Source organism: Penicillium samsonianum, assembly GCF_028829775.1.
Source record: "Penicillium samsonianum strain IBT 33392 chromosome Unknown utg000007l_segment0_segment0, whole genome shotgun sequence".
NCBI classification, from domain to species: domain Eukaryota; kingdom Fungi; phylum Ascomycota; class Eurotiomycetes; order Eurotiales; family Aspergillaceae; genus Penicillium; species Penicillium samsonianum.
The window spans coordinates 5168810-5185892 of record NW_026643265.1 but is presented as its reverse complement, the minus strand read 5'-3'; the positions used below and the strand labels follow the sequence as shown (position 1 = coordinate 5185892).

General features: G+C 47.0%; 9 protein-coding genes across 9 annotated transcripts; 8 read left to right on the top strand and 1 right to left on the bottom strand.

Annotated features, from left to right (window-relative positions):
* Positions 1-68: 68 nt before the first annotated feature.
* Positions 69-976, top strand: N7471_012855 (transcriptional regulator family TF; the record flags this gene model as incomplete). The annotated part of the gene is made up of 2 exons (XM_057285574.1): positions 69-384; positions 441-976. The coding sequence occupies 2 exons, from the start codon at positions 69-71 to the stop codon at positions 974-976; spliced, it is 852 nt and encodes a 283-aa protein (XP_057131840.1).
* A 375-nt stretch (positions 977-1351) lies between these two features.
* N7471_012854 (Short-chain dehydrogenase/reductase SDR) lies at positions 1352-2283 on the top strand (the record flags this gene model as incomplete). Its single annotated transcript, XM_057285573.1, has 5 exons — positions 1352-1528; positions 1576-1694; positions 1756-1914; positions 1966-2036; positions 2108-2283. 5 exons carry the CDS (start codon positions 1352-1354, stop codon positions 2281-2283), a joined length of 702 nt encoding a protein of 233 aa, XP_057131839.1.
* Positions 2284-3095: 812 nt separating this feature from the next.
* On the bottom strand, positions 3096-4500 carry N7471_012853 (uncharacterized protein; the record flags this gene model as incomplete). The annotated part of the gene is made up of 7 exons (XM_057285572.1): positions 3096-3219; positions 3268-3548; positions 3605-3711; positions 3764-3968; positions 4028-4134; positions 4194-4372; positions 4451-4500. 7 exons carry the CDS (start codon positions 4498-4500, stop codon positions 3096-3098), a joined length of 1053 nt encoding a protein of 350 aa, XP_057131838.1.
* A 1798-nt stretch (positions 4501-6298) lies between these two features.
* N7471_012852 (Glycoside hydrolase family 32) lies at positions 6299-8252 on the top strand (the record flags this gene model as incomplete). Its single annotated transcript, XM_057285571.1, is given in 4 exon segments — positions 6299-7324; positions 7351-7687; positions 7705-8065; positions 8132-8252. The coding sequence occupies 4 exon segments, from the start codon at positions 6299-6301 to the stop codon at positions 8250-8252; spliced, it is 1845 nt and encodes a 614-aa protein (XP_057131837.1).
* Positions 8253-9196: 944 nt separating this feature from the next.
* On the top strand, positions 9197-9919 carry N7471_012851 (B3/B4 domain-containing protein; the record flags this gene model as incomplete). The annotated part of the gene is made up of 1 exon (XM_057285570.1): positions 9197-9919. The coding sequence occupies one exon, from the start codon at positions 9197-9199 to the stop codon at positions 9917-9919; it is 723 nt and encodes a 240-aa protein (XP_057131836.1).
* A 402-nt stretch (positions 9920-10321) lies between these two features.
* Positions 10322-11106, top strand: N7471_012850 (uncharacterized protein). The gene is made up of 2 exons (XM_057285569.1): positions 10322-10792; positions 10844-11106. Exons 1-2 carry the CDS (start codon positions 10390-10392, stop codon positions 11092-11094), a joined length of 654 nt encoding a protein of 217 aa, XP_057131835.1. The 5' UTR covers positions 10322-10389; the 3' UTR covers positions 11095-11106.
* Positions 11107-12295: 1189 nt separating this feature from the next.
* On the top strand, positions 12296-13723 carry N7471_012849 (mercuric reductase; the record flags this gene model as incomplete). The annotated part of the gene is made up of 1 exon (XM_057285568.1): positions 12296-13723. The coding sequence occupies one exon, from the start codon at positions 12296-12298 to the stop codon at positions 13721-13723; it is 1428 nt and encodes a 475-aa protein (XP_057131834.1).
* A 533-nt stretch (positions 13724-14256) lies between these two features.
* N7471_012848 (uncharacterized protein) lies at positions 14257-15747 on the top strand (the record flags this gene model as incomplete). Its single annotated transcript, XM_057285567.1, has 1 exon — positions 14257-15747. The coding sequence occupies one exon, from the start codon at positions 14257-14259 to the stop codon at positions 15745-15747; it is 1491 nt and encodes a 496-aa protein (XP_057131833.1).
* Positions 15748-16517: 770 nt separating this feature from the next.
* N7471_012847 (uncharacterized protein) lies at positions 16518-17040 on the top strand (the record flags this gene model as incomplete). The annotated part of the gene is made up of 2 exons (XM_057285566.1): positions 16518-16606; positions 16719-17040. The coding sequence occupies 2 exons, from the start codon at positions 16518-16520 to the stop codon at positions 17038-17040; spliced, it is 411 nt and encodes a 136-aa protein (XP_057131832.1).
* Between the last annotated feature and the right edge of the window lie 43 nt (positions 17041-17083).

Sequence of the window (17083 nt, the reverse complement as noted above, 5' to 3'; positions counted from 1 at the left end):
CTCCCCGTCGACCTCCGCCAGAGACGGCAGGAGATGCCGCGCAAGCCAAATTATAACCACGTCATAGAATGGGGATGGAATTTGTTTTCGTCAACGTTCAGAAACCAAGCGATGCCCTTCAGCTCGCCAAAGAACCCCAGGTCCGGTCCCACGTGACGCGTTATCAATGGAAGCAAGCGCGTCGAGATAAGCGACTCCAGAAGAAGAAGTTGCAGCTTGTTGCACAAGATGTGAATGGCGCTGAATGTCGAACAGGCTTCGAGTTCAATGTATTCACACTGGGAACAGGCTGCATCTCGCCTCAAATAGGCGGACTCAGAGTTGACCCTTTCCAATCATATCCTATCTCGGTTCAACCTTGGACTCCGCTGCTAGTCGATCACTGTAAGTTACTTTTTGTATTTGATTTAGCAAGGTGGACTTTGTTAATATAAAGCAAGACTTGATACACATGGCAGTTGATATTCCTGAGCTTGACCTGCCTGGGAACCACGGCCTATTGAGGACCCTTTGGTTTCCATTAGTGATGACCGAGCCCGCTTTGTTCTCTGTCATTATTCTTCTTGCTGCATCGCATTATGCCTCCTTACAGAGTGACCCTGGGAGTATGAAAATCGACCTTCTCGGCCTTCGCCATGAGGCTGTACAATCCATCAATCGCTGTCTTGATGCTCGGCGGCCAGAGATTATAAATGATGCTTTGATAGGGGCCATAGCAAAGATGGCTAGCTACGAAGCCATGTTCGGTAGTCTCGAGAATTACGACATCCACATGCAGGGTCTCACACGGGCCATTGGTTTACGGGGGGGCCTAACATCACTGGGATTAAACGGCTTGCTCCATCGGATCGTGGTTTGGATCGACTGCAATGCCGCTTTTTTACAAGGATCGGCGAAATATTACCTTGTGGATACTTCTGTGCCGGGTGAACCTCCTCCAGATCCGAATCCGGGTCAATTTCTAGGAAGCTCCTGATGGGGTCTGTTTCTTGAACTAATCAAAGAATCGCAAACCGCATATAACTGTTGCATTCACATGCTGTTAGAATATCACGCACCATATACAAATATAGAGTTTGTTCGGACTTCCCGAACAGGATATCACATCGAAGAGACCCACATCTGACAACCAATAAAGAGATGTTATTTTGACTACAGTCCACATATTTCCTATTGCGGATATCGCATCCTAGGATCTGGTGCATGATCTATTACATCATACCAGATCTAATTGCGCCCTCCTGAATACATAAGTAATGCATTTCTCGACCAGACTACATTTCTGTCACTCAATTGCCACGAATCTTGCTTGTCATTACTTTCCCGGCTACTACCTACTTTCTACACTAAAATGTCTCTTACTGGTAAAGTTGCTCTCGTCACCGGCGGTGTTAAGAACCTTGGAGCTCATAGTGCCCTCGAGCTGGCTGGAGTGGGCGCCAATCTTGCTCTACACTATCATTCGTCCAGCGACAAGGATACAGCCGCGCTAGAAGCCAAGCTTAAGGAAAAGAATCCTTCAATCAAGGTTGCTTTCTACCAAGGCAATCTGACCTCTGCAGCTACAGTGACAAGCTATTCAAAGATGTTGTTCGTGACTTCGGCCACGTTGATATTGTGGTCAACACGGTTGGCAAAGTGCTGAAGAAGCCTATCACAGACATCAGCGAGGAAGAATATGACTCGATGTTCGCGTAAGTATTCGGGAAGAACATTGCGAACTCTCAGGGAGTGGTTGCCTAAGTGTTTCTCTAGTGTGAACTCCAAAACTGCATTCTTCATTTTGAAGGAAGCTGCTACTCATGTGACTGATGGCGGAAAGATCATCAGCATTGTCACTGCGCTCCTGGGCGCGTTTACTGGCTACTATACTTCTTACGCTGGTAGCAAAGCTCCCGTGGAGCACTTTACTCGGTAAATTGCCAGTCTAGTATCGACTGAAGTTCTCAGCTAAAACAATTTTAGGGGTGTTTGCAAGGAGCTCCAGTCTCGCAGGATCAGTGTGAACAATGTCGCCCCGGGGCCAATGGATACACGTAAGTCTATCATGATTAATTACGGGATAAGTTTCTTGTTCAAGGGATCTAACATGAGATGTTATCAACAGCTTTCTTCTATCCCCAGGAGTCTCCAGAAGCCGTGGAATTCCACAAGGCAAATGGCATGGGGAACCGTCTTACTATGGTTGAGGACATTGCTCCTATCATTCGCTTCCTTTGCACTGATGGTGCTTGGATCACCGGCCAGACGATTTTCGCCAACGGTGGATACACTACTCGTTGATTAGACTGCGATGGAGTGAACTCGTAAAAAGGGCAGAGACTGCCCTTTTGTACCTTTCTTTCCAAGCTACTCTCGGTCATGTAATTAACGCATAGGAAAAATAAAATATAAAACTTGTTCAATATGAGGGCTCGAAACTTTCCCTATTGATGAAATTTCGAAAGATGTATGCGTTACACGCACGAGGCCGTATCGTTGCTAAAAGGTAGTGGATGCTGCTTAAGGGTCATTGTATTTTTTGCTAGCTTAGTTCTGAGCGTCTAGTGGTGTGGCCTTCATGTTCCCTTTCTTTTTGCTGTATATCTAGAGTACAATGCGCGCCTATGAAAAACCTTTGCACAAATCAATTGTCTACTTGTCCTTCTTTCTAACAGCCATGTCGGGGTCGCCCCTGAGATCCAGAAGGTAACTTTGAATTTCAGCTACTAAGCTAGCAAGTGGGGACCAGCTCGGCAAGCTTGATAATGGCCCCGAATTGTCTTATTTGCCATGACTTTAGTAGGCTAATACTCTAGCTTCTTGGCCAGATTACACGAAGTAGAATCAACGGGCCTCATAATATCAATGAACGGTTTATAGATGAGTGAAAAGACACTTTTTATTCTCCTTTTATCCGTATACCTAAAGGAATACATACTTCGTATCCACGCGGCTAGGGTGAGTCAAAGCAGCATCGAATCCTTCGACATAGCTTGATATGCCTGCGTTTCGCGGGAGACCTCTTTCTACAGTCTCCGATCCCTTTTGCGACAGAGAGGACTGGACCTATAGCTGACAAGAAGTAGCTGCTGAAATGTTTCACGCCGGGTAATTTAACCCCTCAGCTCTCCAAGCATAGCTGCTACTTCGGCATCGAAGTGGTTCAAAAAGTCCTCCAATCCCCGGGGCGTATTCCAACCAAGTCGGTTCCGAGCAAAATCAGCCCGAGCTCTCGAACTACATGGAATATTAGCTTAGTATTCACTTATGAAAGGATTCACTTACTTTGATGCGAGGGCGATCTCTGCAAGACTCTCGTTGCCTCCAGTAATTTCCGCAGCTGCTTCTTTGATGCTGACTGACTTGACTTCATTCGTCGCTAGTAGACCTTTCTTGTGCATGGCATCTGCAATACCCTGGCTGACCTGGAGCCATGTATGTTCACCACTTTCAACAAAGAACACAGCCTCTGGGCCGGAGGGAAGCCATGGCTTTTGCTCAAGAACAGCACGGAAGAGGAGACCATAGAAAGTCGAAAGATCGGCAATATGAACATGATTCCAAATCTATGAATGTACTGCGTCAGTAAGTAGTTTGCAACATACATCGATATCACACGTACGCCCTTGCCACTTTCAATCACAGCAGCAACTCCGAGCTTCCTGGCTAACCGTGCAAGGTTAGGCACCTGTTGACTCAAAGTCGCAAATGGACCGTCGCCTTTTCCGTCTGCGGGGTGTAAGCGTATGCAACCACTGTTAGTAGCTTCGGTTTCACGTACAGATGGTAGGAGGAACGACAATATACGTTTTGACACCAAGGCTGATCCCCGTCTCAACAACCGTAACATCGGTGACGCGTTGTCCGTAGCGCTCAGGGTTCTTCTTCTCCATTTCAAATATGTTGTCTTTCTCATCAGACCATATCTCCTGGTCCCGTGGCGTGGCAGTGTAGGGATGGTCACCCAGAATTGATGTGCCAGAAGTCTAACGTCGCATCAGCTTTTGTCCTCCTCAGGTTTTTATCGTGAGATAGACATCCTTACATGAATCATATAAGACTCCTTGCCCGTGGCCTTCTGTCTAAGAGCTAATCCCTCGATCAGCGCCTTAGCAACACCGTCATGGGACGCAGATGCGGCGTTGATCACAACTGTGGAGACACTGTCAGCGGATCAGGGAGCAGCTTTGGAGCGCATAGAATATCAGTACCATCGTGTTGAGAAGCTGCATTTCTGGAAGTCTCTAGGTCATCCAAGCCATGGAAAAGCAGTGGCTTCACTCCCAGAGACTCGAGCTTGGCCGCCTGTTCTGGACGACGGATCAATGCGGAAATGCTCAGTTTGGAAGCCTCAGGAGATCGCAGTAACTCGGCAAGAATTGCGCCCCCGCTGGTAAAATCTTGGTCAGCTCATCATTGCAACAAAATTCTTCTTCGGTGGTCGGAAACAACGGTAGATTTCACGTACATGTATCCGGTTGCACCCAGAATCAGAACGTGTGTCTTGCTAGTGTCCATTTTGATTCTCAGTTTCGGGAAAGTGTTTGAACGTATGAATATTTTTTAATAGGCCATAATTTGAGCATTCTACCCAACTTATAGTTTCTTCAATTATCATGTTCTCATGACACTGAGTATGTCAATTATTAATTCCCCCGAAGGTGACGTCAAGGAAATAAAGTCCCCGGATTATCAATCTTTTTGGAAACATTTCTGTTGTCTATATCATACGTAAAAAAATTATAAAACTCGAGATTCGAAGGTTGGACCTTCCTCTCCTTTTATTTCAGTGGATTGCTAATCAAGTGGAACTCGAGATCTCCAGGGCTCGGTTTGTTGCTCGGTCCAATATCCAAAACTACACTAGGCCATATCGGGAATAGTGGTAAGGCTGGTCTCCGTTACTATGTTAGTTTTGCTCGCAGTAACTATCGAGGTTCTTTTACCTATCATATATCATGCCCACTATGATGTGCCTACTAGACGGCCTTGAGTTGACCTCAACCCTTATTAAAACAAAATTACCTCTGCGGGAGGTATCTATCGGGAGAGGATTACTATGATCGGATATTGGTAGTATAGACCACGAGGTGGAAGCGGTTATTGTAGTACAGCGTGGCGGTGGTATACTAAATATTTAAAATCTGTAAACAGTATAGTTGAATTGATTATGCAATTGTATACAAGAATTATCGGCCGCTTATGCGGCCTTGTGATGTCTTTTTAGTAGTCTTATCAGTAGCCTTCTCAGATGTTCTTTTTATATATCTTCTCCTCTTCTCAATTCTATAGCTAGACAGCCTTTCTGTGTATACCCAAGGATTTAGAGATACGTTTTTTTATTACACATTGATTGGATTAAATGTATGTGTTTTAGATATATATTTCGGTGGGTGTGGATTCGCAAATGACAACCATTATTAACAACATATACGTAGGTAGTGTGAGGCTCCCCTAGCTTTACCCAATACATAGTGCGCTTTCTAACGTTATAGAGGCTTCCTTGATATTTATTTTCCCAGTTATATAGGTCTCATATACGACACGTAGCAAAAATTACATCTTTGCATTACATTTAAGATAAGTATGTAACCTTTATGGTGGAATCAAGTGCAAATTGATTTCCACGAGACCTCTAGGGCTGGATATGGGGTGGAATATTTTCTGCTAGCATTATTGACCAATTGTAATTAAGTCACACGTAGGGGCTATTCGCCTCTGTAGGCACGTATATGGCTGAAGGTAAACCCCATATTAATCCTGCCAAAAGAATTGAAGTATAATTTAGACTTTCCGCTCTCATAGAAATGTGCAACGCATGACTTTTGTGGTTGCTCTAGGAAGAACATAATATACCTAGATTGACAGGCATTCCTTTTGCGTTTGGCCATAGATGAAGTTACGTTTAAGTATTGTTGTTGTCTTGGCGACAGGCTACTCGTTTCATATCTCCGAAGAACGAAGGTGTTGAAGAGTTAAGTTGCATTCCATGATCGCCCTCCCTGGATTGGTCTGTATTTTCAGTCTAATACACACAATGTATGGCTCCTCCCTCTCCAGCATTGAAATTCCCCAGAGGTACCATAGCACGCAATCTTCTAAGGGGTTAGAATATTAGCTATTTCTATTGAAAGAACACTACACGGTTCATAAAAGAAATAATTTCCCCTGATATGAAGCAAATATCAGTTTGATTCGTGCCAGCTAAGTTATTCCTTGTAGTCATTTGCTCACCCAACCTTCCTCGCCATGATGGTTACAAAGACAGCGTCGGTTTTGGCCACGGTCTGGGTGGGAGCCAATGCTCAAGACTGCAATGCCCCACCCCCAAATAAATCTCGCGGATCTACCCGCACTCCCTTTGTCTGAGACCTGGAGGCCACATACCCACGTTCTCCCACCCGACGGCCAGATCGGCGACCCATGCGCGCACTACAATGATCCCGAGACAGGGCTTTTCTACGTCGGGTTTCTCCACAATGGTACCGGTATTGCCAGTGTCCTGACAAATGATCTTGTCTATTATTACGATGTGAGACCTAATGGCAACTATTCAATCGTCGCTGGCGGTCCCAATGACCCCCTTGCTGTTTTTGATGGTTCTGTCATTCCCAGTGGAGTTGACGGAAAACCGACACTTTTATACACCTCTGTCTCGGCATTGCCGATCCACTGGACGCTTCCTTACACCCGAGGAACTGAATCGCAATCTCTGGCGGTCACCTATGACGGGCGAAAGAACTTCACCAAGCTGGAAATGCCGCCTTTTATTCCTGAGCCTCCAGCAGGCGTGGATGTAACGGGTTTCCGCGACCCCTACGTTTTCCAAAATGGGGAGTTCGATCGATCTCTGGACAATGCCGCAGGTACTTGGTACACAATCATCTCAGGTGGCATTCATGATGTCGGACCTGGCATATTCCTGTACCAGAACACGAGCCCCGACTTCAAGATTTGGGTGTATCTTGGAGAGTGGTTCCACAAGCCTGCCAATTCAACATGGGGAAGTCGTGACTGGTCTAAGACTTTTGGATACAATTTCGAGACTAGCAACGTCTTCGATCTCACTAGAGAGGGATACAGCTACAACGGCAGTGCTTTCATGACCATTGCGGCGGAGAGCTCTTATGAACCCATCCAGGACTCAGTCTCCTCACTGCACGCCCAGCTTTGGGCAGCAGGTGCAATTGCAACCCCCGAGGGTGAAAACGTAACATTCATCCCTGATATGGTTGGTGTCTTCGACTGGGGCTTGGCATCCTATGCAGCAGTGGGCAAAGTCCTACCCAAATCTTCCCATGCGTCTACCGCCAGTGGTGCCCCAGACCGTTTCATTAGCTGTGTCTGGTTGACTAGAGATGTTTCCAGAGGAATTGTGGGCTTCCCGACCGAGCAACAAGGATGGAAAAACACCTTGTTGACTTCGCGCGAGTTGTGCATCAAATCCATCCCTACGTTGTCAACAACGATCTTGTGCAGGAGACTGGCTCATGGCGTGTGGCCGCTAGATCTGCCTCAACCGAGAAGTGCGTTGAACTCGAGACACTCGGAATTGACATTGCGCGTGAGACCTACGGCGCTATGACTTCTGCCCCTGCCTTCAGGGAACCTGCCCGTACAACTAGCAGTGAAGGTGTCATTTCATTCGGTCGCTCCCCCAAAAGCAGGTTCTTCATTCTCGAGGCTGAGATCTCCTTTGATGCAGGTGCAGCTGACCTGCAGGCCGCTTCCAGATTCTGGCATCCGAGTTTGAGTCGACCACCATTTACTATCAGTTCTCTAACAAGTCCATCATGATTGATCGTTCACAAACAAGTGCCGCTGGAAGCACGACCACTGGTATTGATGCGTCACCGGAATCTGGCCGTCTTCGTCTATTTGACATCAACGAAAGTTGTGGCACCCACGGCGGTGAAGATCACTCAACTAACTGCAAGTCCAACCCTGCGGCGGGAAGCGATGCCTACACTTCTCAATCGGGTGGAGTTGACGCAGCGCACATTGAGACTCTCAGCCTGACCATGTGGTGGACAACTCTGTCCTTGAGCTTTATGCCAACTATCGCTTTATGCTGTCTACCTGGGTCCGGTATGTTTCCCTTATCCCTTGCCATCCACTTTTCGCAGAACATAAACTAACTTCATGGCAGCCCCTGGTACCAAAATTCGACCGAGATTCGCTTCTTCCAAAATGGGGAGGGTGAAGCATCTTACAGCAACATCCGCGTTGCTGATGGGCTGTATGATGCTTACCCGGACAGACTTCAGTGAAGAATGGGAGATAACTTCGAATTTTAGCAGGACATCTGGGTTCCGCAACTGTTGTAGCCTATCAGGCACGTCAATTGGAAGCGACAAGCTTTCAGAACTAGCTAAAATTAATATATGACCAATTAATGATGAGATAGTTAATGGAATGAATTCCTCTCCCGAGGATATGTTGAAAGGTATTTACTACGTGCTACGACAGAGTTCAATCGATAGTGGGGACCACAAGGCCGTTGTTGATATATCTAAAGTTTCGTGGCTCTCATATGTATCACTCCACTCTGTGACTTCAGTAATTGTGGAATACAATGAATTCAAGAACCCTACTGTATTGAGCTCCAGTTGTCTGATACAATACGATACATGGCTATACTTGGTAGATATTATATGTGTGTGACATATTGTGAACGGAAGTGGTCACTGGTTGAGAATTTATATAGCCAGTTGCACGAGTGAGGCTTTACAGCCTGACAGCAAGTACGTTCATTTGACAGATTCATCACGTGTCACCCAGCAGCAGATCCTTGGAACCAAATAAGGTCAATAGGAGCAGCCAATCAGATACCGGCAATTGATCTTGATCGACCCACTCCCATCAACTACCCTTTTCGGAAGTCATATTGCCACAAAAGCCCTGAGGGCACAAATTTCATAACAACGTTATATCCACTATTTCCCGCCTTAGGAACTTGAAGGGAGAGGGGTCAAGGGCAAGTCAGAATCCACCCTATCACTCTCTGCCTTTGCAAAATAAGCCTACGTTGGGAAGAGATAGTTGGTTTGCCTTACGACCTGCCCCACATTTACTGTAGGTATATTAGGCTAAGCTCCGCGCCTTTTTTTGCTCTATCCTCTTTACATATTCCAAGATTTTCTCCTCTACCTTGTTGTCTCGCACCAGTTCCCAACAACTAGACACATCTTGAGCGCCTACTTCATTCACAGTCATGAGCGGGACGCAAGTGGCACAAAAGTTACTGCAAGCTGCGCATGTAGCTCCAGAAATCTTCCAGCTACGTCCGGATTATCGCGCCCTCTTGATGGTGGTAGAGGGTATTCCTCCCGGCCCAAGCGATGATTTCAGCGAGGCCCTTTTGAGGGAAGCTGAAAATTCCGTCAAGGAAAAGTTATCCAATTGTCCCGTTACCGAACTTCCACACATCGCCGCATGGCGAGAGGCATACAAAGCCTTCGGAGCCAAGCCCCAAAAAACGCGCAACAGCCTGGAGGCTCTGACTCGTCGGGCGCAGGATGGCTTGCCACGAGTCAACCGACTGACCGACATCTACAATGCCATCTCCGTCAAGCATCAGATCCCATTCGGAGGTGAAGACCTTGACAAATACGACGGATCGCCTTTCCTAGTCCGCGCCACTGGTAATGAGGAGTTCGCAACATTTTCTGGTGGGAAGCCCCAAACGGAACTTGCAGCGCCAGGGGAGCCAGTTTGGTGCGACGACAGTGGCATCACTTGCCGTCGCTGGAATTGGCGACAGGGCCCACGGACTGCCTTGACCGATGATACCTCGCGCGTTTTATTCATCCTAGATGCGCTAGAGCCGCTCACAGACGATGTTCTGGCTCAAGCTGCCGACGAGCTCGCTTCGGCTTTGAAACGCCTCTCCCCAGACGTGCAAACAGTGCACCGAATCCTTGGCCCTTCGGTTTAACCTCGCTTTGGTGACTGTCCGTGTGGTTCCGCGCCCTGTATATAGGGTCAACATTGTGAAAAGCAACACGATTGATATAAGACTGTTGGGGTGGAGCATAGAGGTGTCAGATTTGTATATTAAATTTAGAAGCAAATATAGTAAACCCCACTGTACCTGTATATTTACGTTATATATATACCTTCTAGTTTCTATATAATAGTTTTGTCGGGAGTGCCTCTATCGCCAACCATAAACGTAGCTTGATCGATCATATGATAGCGGGGCATTCTTAAGGACTTGGCGACTCTACGGAGCGGTTCTATTCGACAGTTATCCCCACAGGCATTTTGATATCGGGCTCCCAATTAAGACCCCGACAAAAGCCTTCGTAGTAGATAGAGATAAATTCCCAAGGTCCCCTCCTATTGCTGTTCTTTTGACACTTAACTAAATTCCTTCACAAAAAGAAAGCCTTGAGGCCGCCTACAATGTCTAGGCCATCCTTTTTCTCATTACAACCAGTGACCGCCGAGGATATCCCGACCCTCGTTCGTATCCATGATGAGGCATTTGCAAACGAAAAGCTTATGCATTTGATGTACGGCTCGCCAGATCAGAGAAAAGACCTGATAAGAGACCTTCGGGAACTACTCATGACTAGTTCAACTGCACGGTTTTTGAAGGCGATAGACGGAGAGACTGGTGAAATCATGGGCTGGTCATTGTGGACTGTCTACCTTGACGAGGAAACCCATGAAAGAGAAGCGGCAGCCACCGAAGAGAGACAGAAAACAGCCCCCGGCACTGCGGGTAATCCGGCAGTCTTCCTAGACTACCACAGAGCTGTAGCAGCAAGGCGAAGAAAATGGATAACTGGAAAATGTGCTAGCCGTGAGTTGACCAAATTTTTACGATAGAAGCCTTTACTCAGATACCCTATAGTCCTCGAGATTCTCGCGGTCCGTCCTCAATCCCAGGGTAAAGGTGCCGGCACTGCACTTGTCAGAGCAGGGCTAGAAGAAGCCAGTTTCCATAAGGTACCAGCATGGCTGGAAGCATCATCCGCAGGTTGCGCGATGTATCGGAAGTGCGGGTTTCATGATATGGGGGATCCTATTGACATGGATTTGAGCGACTATGGGGCGGAGGGAAGAGTGAAGACAGTGTGTATGCAGTTTGGTTTACAAAATTAGGATAGAATACTACGTTGGGTTTTAGGGTTTAAATACCGCTAAGGTATAAGATGTTAATCTTCGTCCTCAATTTACAACCAAAGCCGATATTAGCACATTTTATACATCTTGTCGATTGGAGAGGAGGATACATTACCACCAGCAGCGGGATGATTCAGCATATACACAATCTCCTAACTACTATAAGCTGTCAGAAACACGAAGCAGATCATCATTTCTTATTCCTTTTAAGATTGACGATACGGTTTAGTAAAAGAAAATATATATTTCACTTGTCCCACGACGTAATCATGCCTCCTCGATCTTCCTGCCTGGCATAGGCTCGGCGAGTGCTGCCCGCCAGGGAGGTGGACTGAATTTATCAGTGAAGTACTGTGTCTCGTGCACCACAAGCTCATTCTCGAATTGCATTATGGACACTGAGTACCTTGGTACTCCGTCGTAGGTGATGATGCACTCGCTCACCCAGAGATGGCCGTCGCCCGAGATTCGCAGCACTGTGAAATGTCGGTCGGCAGGGTGTCCACCTCGTTGCGCAGATATTGTCTCACGACCTTTGAAACGCTCCCCCCGACTGCGGGTAGTCCAGGATTGCGTCTACAGCATAAATGGAATGTTCGACTTCGATGTTATTGTCTTCGGATGCCCCCCAATGTTCTTCGATTGCTTCCTTGAAATTCATCGTAATATGACCACCGGTAGGAAGGAGATATCTTCGATTGTTTTCAGCTGCCAGGAACGAGGTGGCTTTGTTGTTTATTGCAGCAGCGACATAAGCCAGAGGCATCGGGATGCGCTCGGCGGATGAGTTTGGGAATACGGCAAATGACATCACAACTTTCCCACCGACCCGTATAGTGCGCAATTCGACTTTGTCTCAGAGGGACTGGGCCTATAAAGTAGCTGATCAGCTGGATGGCTCAATGCGTTGTCAATTATGTTATTGGTGCCCTCGAAAACCATTGTGACGTTCATTGTTCCACACCCCGGCCGATGGTCCCGGGCGATACATCATTGACTTGTTTTATTTATTGTCTGATGAATACCTTCATGAATGCTTTTATGTGTTGTTTCCAAATCTGTTTCGGATCAACAACTGATTTTTCTGAAGTTGTTTGAACCCAACCCACTCACATTTTGATACAGCTATTGGTTGATGTTTCGTCGCTCGGCACTCAGCTCGCTGAACCACTATTGCAATATGGCAACAATTGCACCATACGACGCCATAGTTATTGGGTCTGGTCAATCCGGAACGCCCTTAGCTGCCGCCTTTGCGAGAGCAGGACAAAAAACAGCTCTCATTGAACGCAGAAATATCGGTGGAACCTGTATTAACGAAGGCTGCACACCTACAAAAACTTTAATCGCCTCAGGCCGCATCGCCTATCTGGCTCGCAGGGGACCAGAATATGGCATACACACTGGTGGCCAAAAGGCCAAGGTGAACGCGGCCGTGGTCGACATGATCAAGGTCCGCCAACGGAAACGCGACATCGTCGCCCAATTCCGCGGTGGCAGTGAGACTAGGATAGAAGATTCTGGCGTGGATCTTCTGAAAGGCGAAGCGACATTTATGGACCATAAGACATTGCAGTACAAAGATAGTGCCGGCAACGTGAAAACTGTTCAAGGCCAGAAGATATTCATCAATGTCGGAGAACGACCTAGATCACCTCTTCTTGATGGAATCGGCTCGGTTGCTGAAAAAAGAGTTTTGGATTCCACTTCAGTCCAAGAGCTAGATGAGATTCCTGGCCACCTTGTGGTGATCGGCGGAGGATACGTGGGAGTAGAATTTGCACAATTGTTTCACCGGCTAGGCGCGAAGGTCACCATAATCCAGCGTGGATCGCAATTACTACCGCGCGAGGACGGAGAAATTGCAGAAATGCTACAAGATATATTTCGAGAAGATGGACTCACGGTACACTTGAACTCTGACACTGTCAGAATTGCACCATCGCCTAGCGGGTTCACTCTTTATTTTCACGCCAACAATCGCGATCAAACTGTCGAAGGAACACACATCTTATTCGCTGCCGGCCGCGTTCCAAATACAGACCGACTGAAGCCAGAGGCCGCCGGTATCAACACGGACAAAAAAGGGTATATTCTAACAAATGAATACCTGGAGACCTCGTCCCCTTCTATTTTTGCCATGGGCGACGTGAAAGGACCTCCGGCATTCACGCATATCTCATACGATGACTTCCGCATCCTTCAGTCTAATGTTCTTTCATCGCCACCCACCAAACTCTCAATCAACGACCGCATTGTCCCGTACGTGGTCTTCACTGATCCTCAGCTAGCGCACGTTGGTCTCCACGAGAAAGAAGCTCGTGGAAAGTTCCCCAATATGAAGATTCAGACTGCAAAAATGCCAATGGCGTACGTTGCCCGCGCACTAGAAACGGACGAGTCGAGGGGGATGATGAAGGCTGTCGTAGATGGTGATACAGGTGTGATACTAGGATTTACTTGTTTGGGCGTCGATGGTGGTGAAATCATGAGCACTGTGCAAATGGCGATGATCGGGAATCTTCCCTACCAAAAGTTGCGAGATGCAGTATTGGCCCATCCGACTTTAGCAGAGAGTCTAAACAACATTTGGGCATATTTGGAGTGAGTGTAGTGTGTTCTGCGCGTTTGCCTCCTTTTAGCATATACGAAGAGGCGAAGCCCCAGAGGGCGATGTGAAAGAGGAATGTGACCGTTCACAAACAGCCTAGGTAGCGTCAATTAGGGTCAAGCAAGCTCTTAGGGGGTCTCATTGTCGATCAGCCAAATATGTTAGCAAAAGAAATGATCCGACAGAAATCGAAAGAACTAGGATTTTGAAAGTAAGCTTGTCACTTACTATCGGGGATCGAAGGGTCAGAAAGCTTCATTCTCTCTCCTTCTCTCTTTCTTCCTCTACCTTTTAGTTTAAGTAAAACAGTTGTTTGCCCTTTCTCCTCTAAGTTTGTCCCCAGGCTAAAAGACCTCTCGCGTTTGTCAATTCATTTTCTAAAGCACGTATCTTCAGATCCAGGCCGCGAGCCTCGCTTACCCCAAGGCAGCAGCCGGCGCGCCCCACAACGCGGGAACTCAGGGCAGCCCCACTATCCAACTCACCTTTCGCGTCAGCCGCATTTCAACCCACGAACATTCAACCGCACGATGCCGTCTTTACTTGAACTCCCCTTGGAACTTCTTTGTCAAATTGTCGAAGAAACAATCCCTGCAGGGTTTGAGGCCGCAGCCCTGTCTTGTCGGACTCTGTTCGCTGCCAGCGCCCCTTTCCGAGCGCAATATGCTACCCACCGGAAACGCTTCCGACACTTCGCGTTTTCGCGAAAGCTTGATAGTGGGTCTGACTCGGAAGATTGCTGGGATGAAATCGCCCAAGAAACAGGCATCCGGATCACGACCACACGAGAGCTGTTGGAATATATCGCTCTGGATCACTCTGTGATTCGATATATCCAGTCCATTGACCTGAGAGATCATGCGGATCTGGAGGAAGATGAAGATCTATCAGCCTCCCTTGAAGCCGAGGTCTCTGAGACTCTCAAGGAGTTGGTTCTTGCATCGCCATTCATGGAAGCTTTTAAGGGCGACCCGGACGAGTGGGTTAGACAAATCCGATGGTCCGGAATATATGCAGACGTCTTTCTTCTGACCTTGCTATCGCACGTGCGAACTCTGACTTTGCACCCGCGTTGGGAAGAAGTAGATCAATCGGGTGGGCGAGACCCTCTGGTCTCCAAACGTCTGTGGCCGGTTCTCGATATGATAACGTACCGCGCCAACAATGCTGAAGAATTCCCCAATACGCCGTTATCCAGGCTCTCCGTTGTCAAGCCATCCTGTGACGAGGGCTATGAAGAGAGGTCTCCATTGACACCATTTGTACCATTCCTGGCAATCAATTCCGTCTCCGAAGTCTCCTTAAGAAGCTGCCTGTTCATTGATGACGGGTATACTGGAATCGAGTTCGATCCAATGGTGGAATGTTATAGCACAAACTTACGGAAACTGAGTTTGGACGCATGTGTCGGTGGCGCGAAGGAGCTATCACAGCTACTCTCGCGAATTCCAAACCTGGAGATATTTGAGTATTCTCATGAAACCAAGTGGCATGGCTGCGGCCATAATTGGAATATTGGTGTATTCCTGGCTACGGTGCAGGATGTCTGCGCAAAGACACTCAAAGAATTGTCGGTGACCATATTCATACAATATGGTAATAGAGGAGCCACGTTGGTGGATATGACTGGTTTCCATAAATTGGCTGCTCTTGAATTGGACATCGATATGCTGTGCAGTCCGCCATATGATCCGTCGATGAAAGATTGGCAATGGGACGACGGTGAGGTGGATGGCAGTCCAGCATGGCCCAAACTGAGGGATATGTTGCCAACCACGATTGAAAGGCTCAACTTGTGTCTCAACACGTTCAATGAGGACCATCTGGAGTGCATCACCCATTTAATTGAGGGCCTTTCAGATGCTCGGCCCACAAAGCTACCCCATTTACAGAAGTTGAGCATTTCTGTACGGATGGACTTCGCACCCACGATTCCCGACGTGGCACTTGAGCCTTTAAATGCTGCGAAAAGAAGTGGCTTTTCAATTCTGCAACTTGGTACATCCATTTCTCTTTTATGAATGAATTGCCTCAGTTAGCTATTTTTCAGATCATTTATGGGCCGGCTACCCAGTGACTTAATACAATCAAGTCGCAAGAGTATAGAGTTAATACTGTTTTCGAATTCCACTGTGATAGGAAATTTTCTTCAATTCCATGCTAATGTCAAAACAACCATTCAACATTCCATTGTTTACTTCTCAGGAACTCGCTTCTAGACTTCCGCAAAGCCCCACTTTGGGCCCAAGGTCCGGGCTCGAAACCTGACCCGCAACGAGCTGGGGGTCGAACTTCTCGAGCTCGACCCGGACCCCGGCTCGTAGGGGGGGGGGGGGGGCTCGAAATTATATAAAATAATGGTCTTAGGGTTTATAAAGTGGTTAGAAATGTTCTATATATATAAGTTAATACCTACTGATATATATATTCTATACTAGGAACTATATATATCTTTATAGTTAAGTATTAATTTAAGATTAATATCTATTATAAGTGGTTTAACCTATTCGAATTATATATTAAAAGAAAGCCTATATCTATATTATTTTTTAGTAACCTTTAAGATTACTAGTCCTAATAGTTCTAGATAAGCTACCTAGGTTTAAAAATATCTTACAGCTGGAGTTTCGTACTCTAACCAAGGAGGCAACCATTTCGTTTTTGTGCTCCGTAACTGAATCCTCAATCCTTGGCATACATGTCGTCCATAAAGGCCAGCGAACGACTCTCTAGATTCTATATTTTCATAACCCTATTTGACCGCATTCTTACATTATCCTATAATACCAATATGCCATCCCTCAAAGCCCTCCTCCTCCCAACAATTCTTTCTGTCGCCGCAAACCCCCTCCTTTACCGCTACCACAACGACGAGCGATTGTCCCCAAAGCTGGTACAAAAATTAATTTAAACACCAAGCTAACTGTTGCTATGGTCATATGATGATTGAAACCACAGATGCTTATTGCTGTGTTTAAGATTTGACCCCCAGAACGGAATGCCCATCTACTTCCACAAAAACTGCAACGTCATTCGATGATGAATGGGGCCGGGCAGACTATTGCTTCAAAAAGATTCCTTTCACAGCCATTGAGTATTCGAGTCAGGTCTCTTTGGCATCGGCGCAGGCTGTCGCAACCAACAAAGAACCTTTGACCAATGTTGCGACTTCTACGAGCACAAGCTCAGGCTCGAGCTCCACTACGGCATCGGCATCTGTGACTCCGACTACGAACGCGGCTATGTCGCTCGATACGGCTAAGGGGGTGGTGGTAGGTGGTGCCGGAGTATTTGCGGCTCTTTTTGCTTTATGATCTGAAATTGTTCATGTACATCACTTGATATGTGGCTATGAAA

What these genes read in the sequence shown, in the direction of transcription:
- N7471_012850 (XM_057285569.1), top strand. Translation starts at nt 10,390, where the DNA reads ATGTCTAGGCCATCCTTTTTCTCATTACAACCAGTGACCGCCGAGGAT. An exon ending in AACTGGAAAATGTGCTAGCC is followed by an intron (nt 10,793 to 10,843) that starts GTGAGTTGACCA and finishes GATACCCTATAG; the next exon opens with TCCTCGAGATTCTCGCGGTC.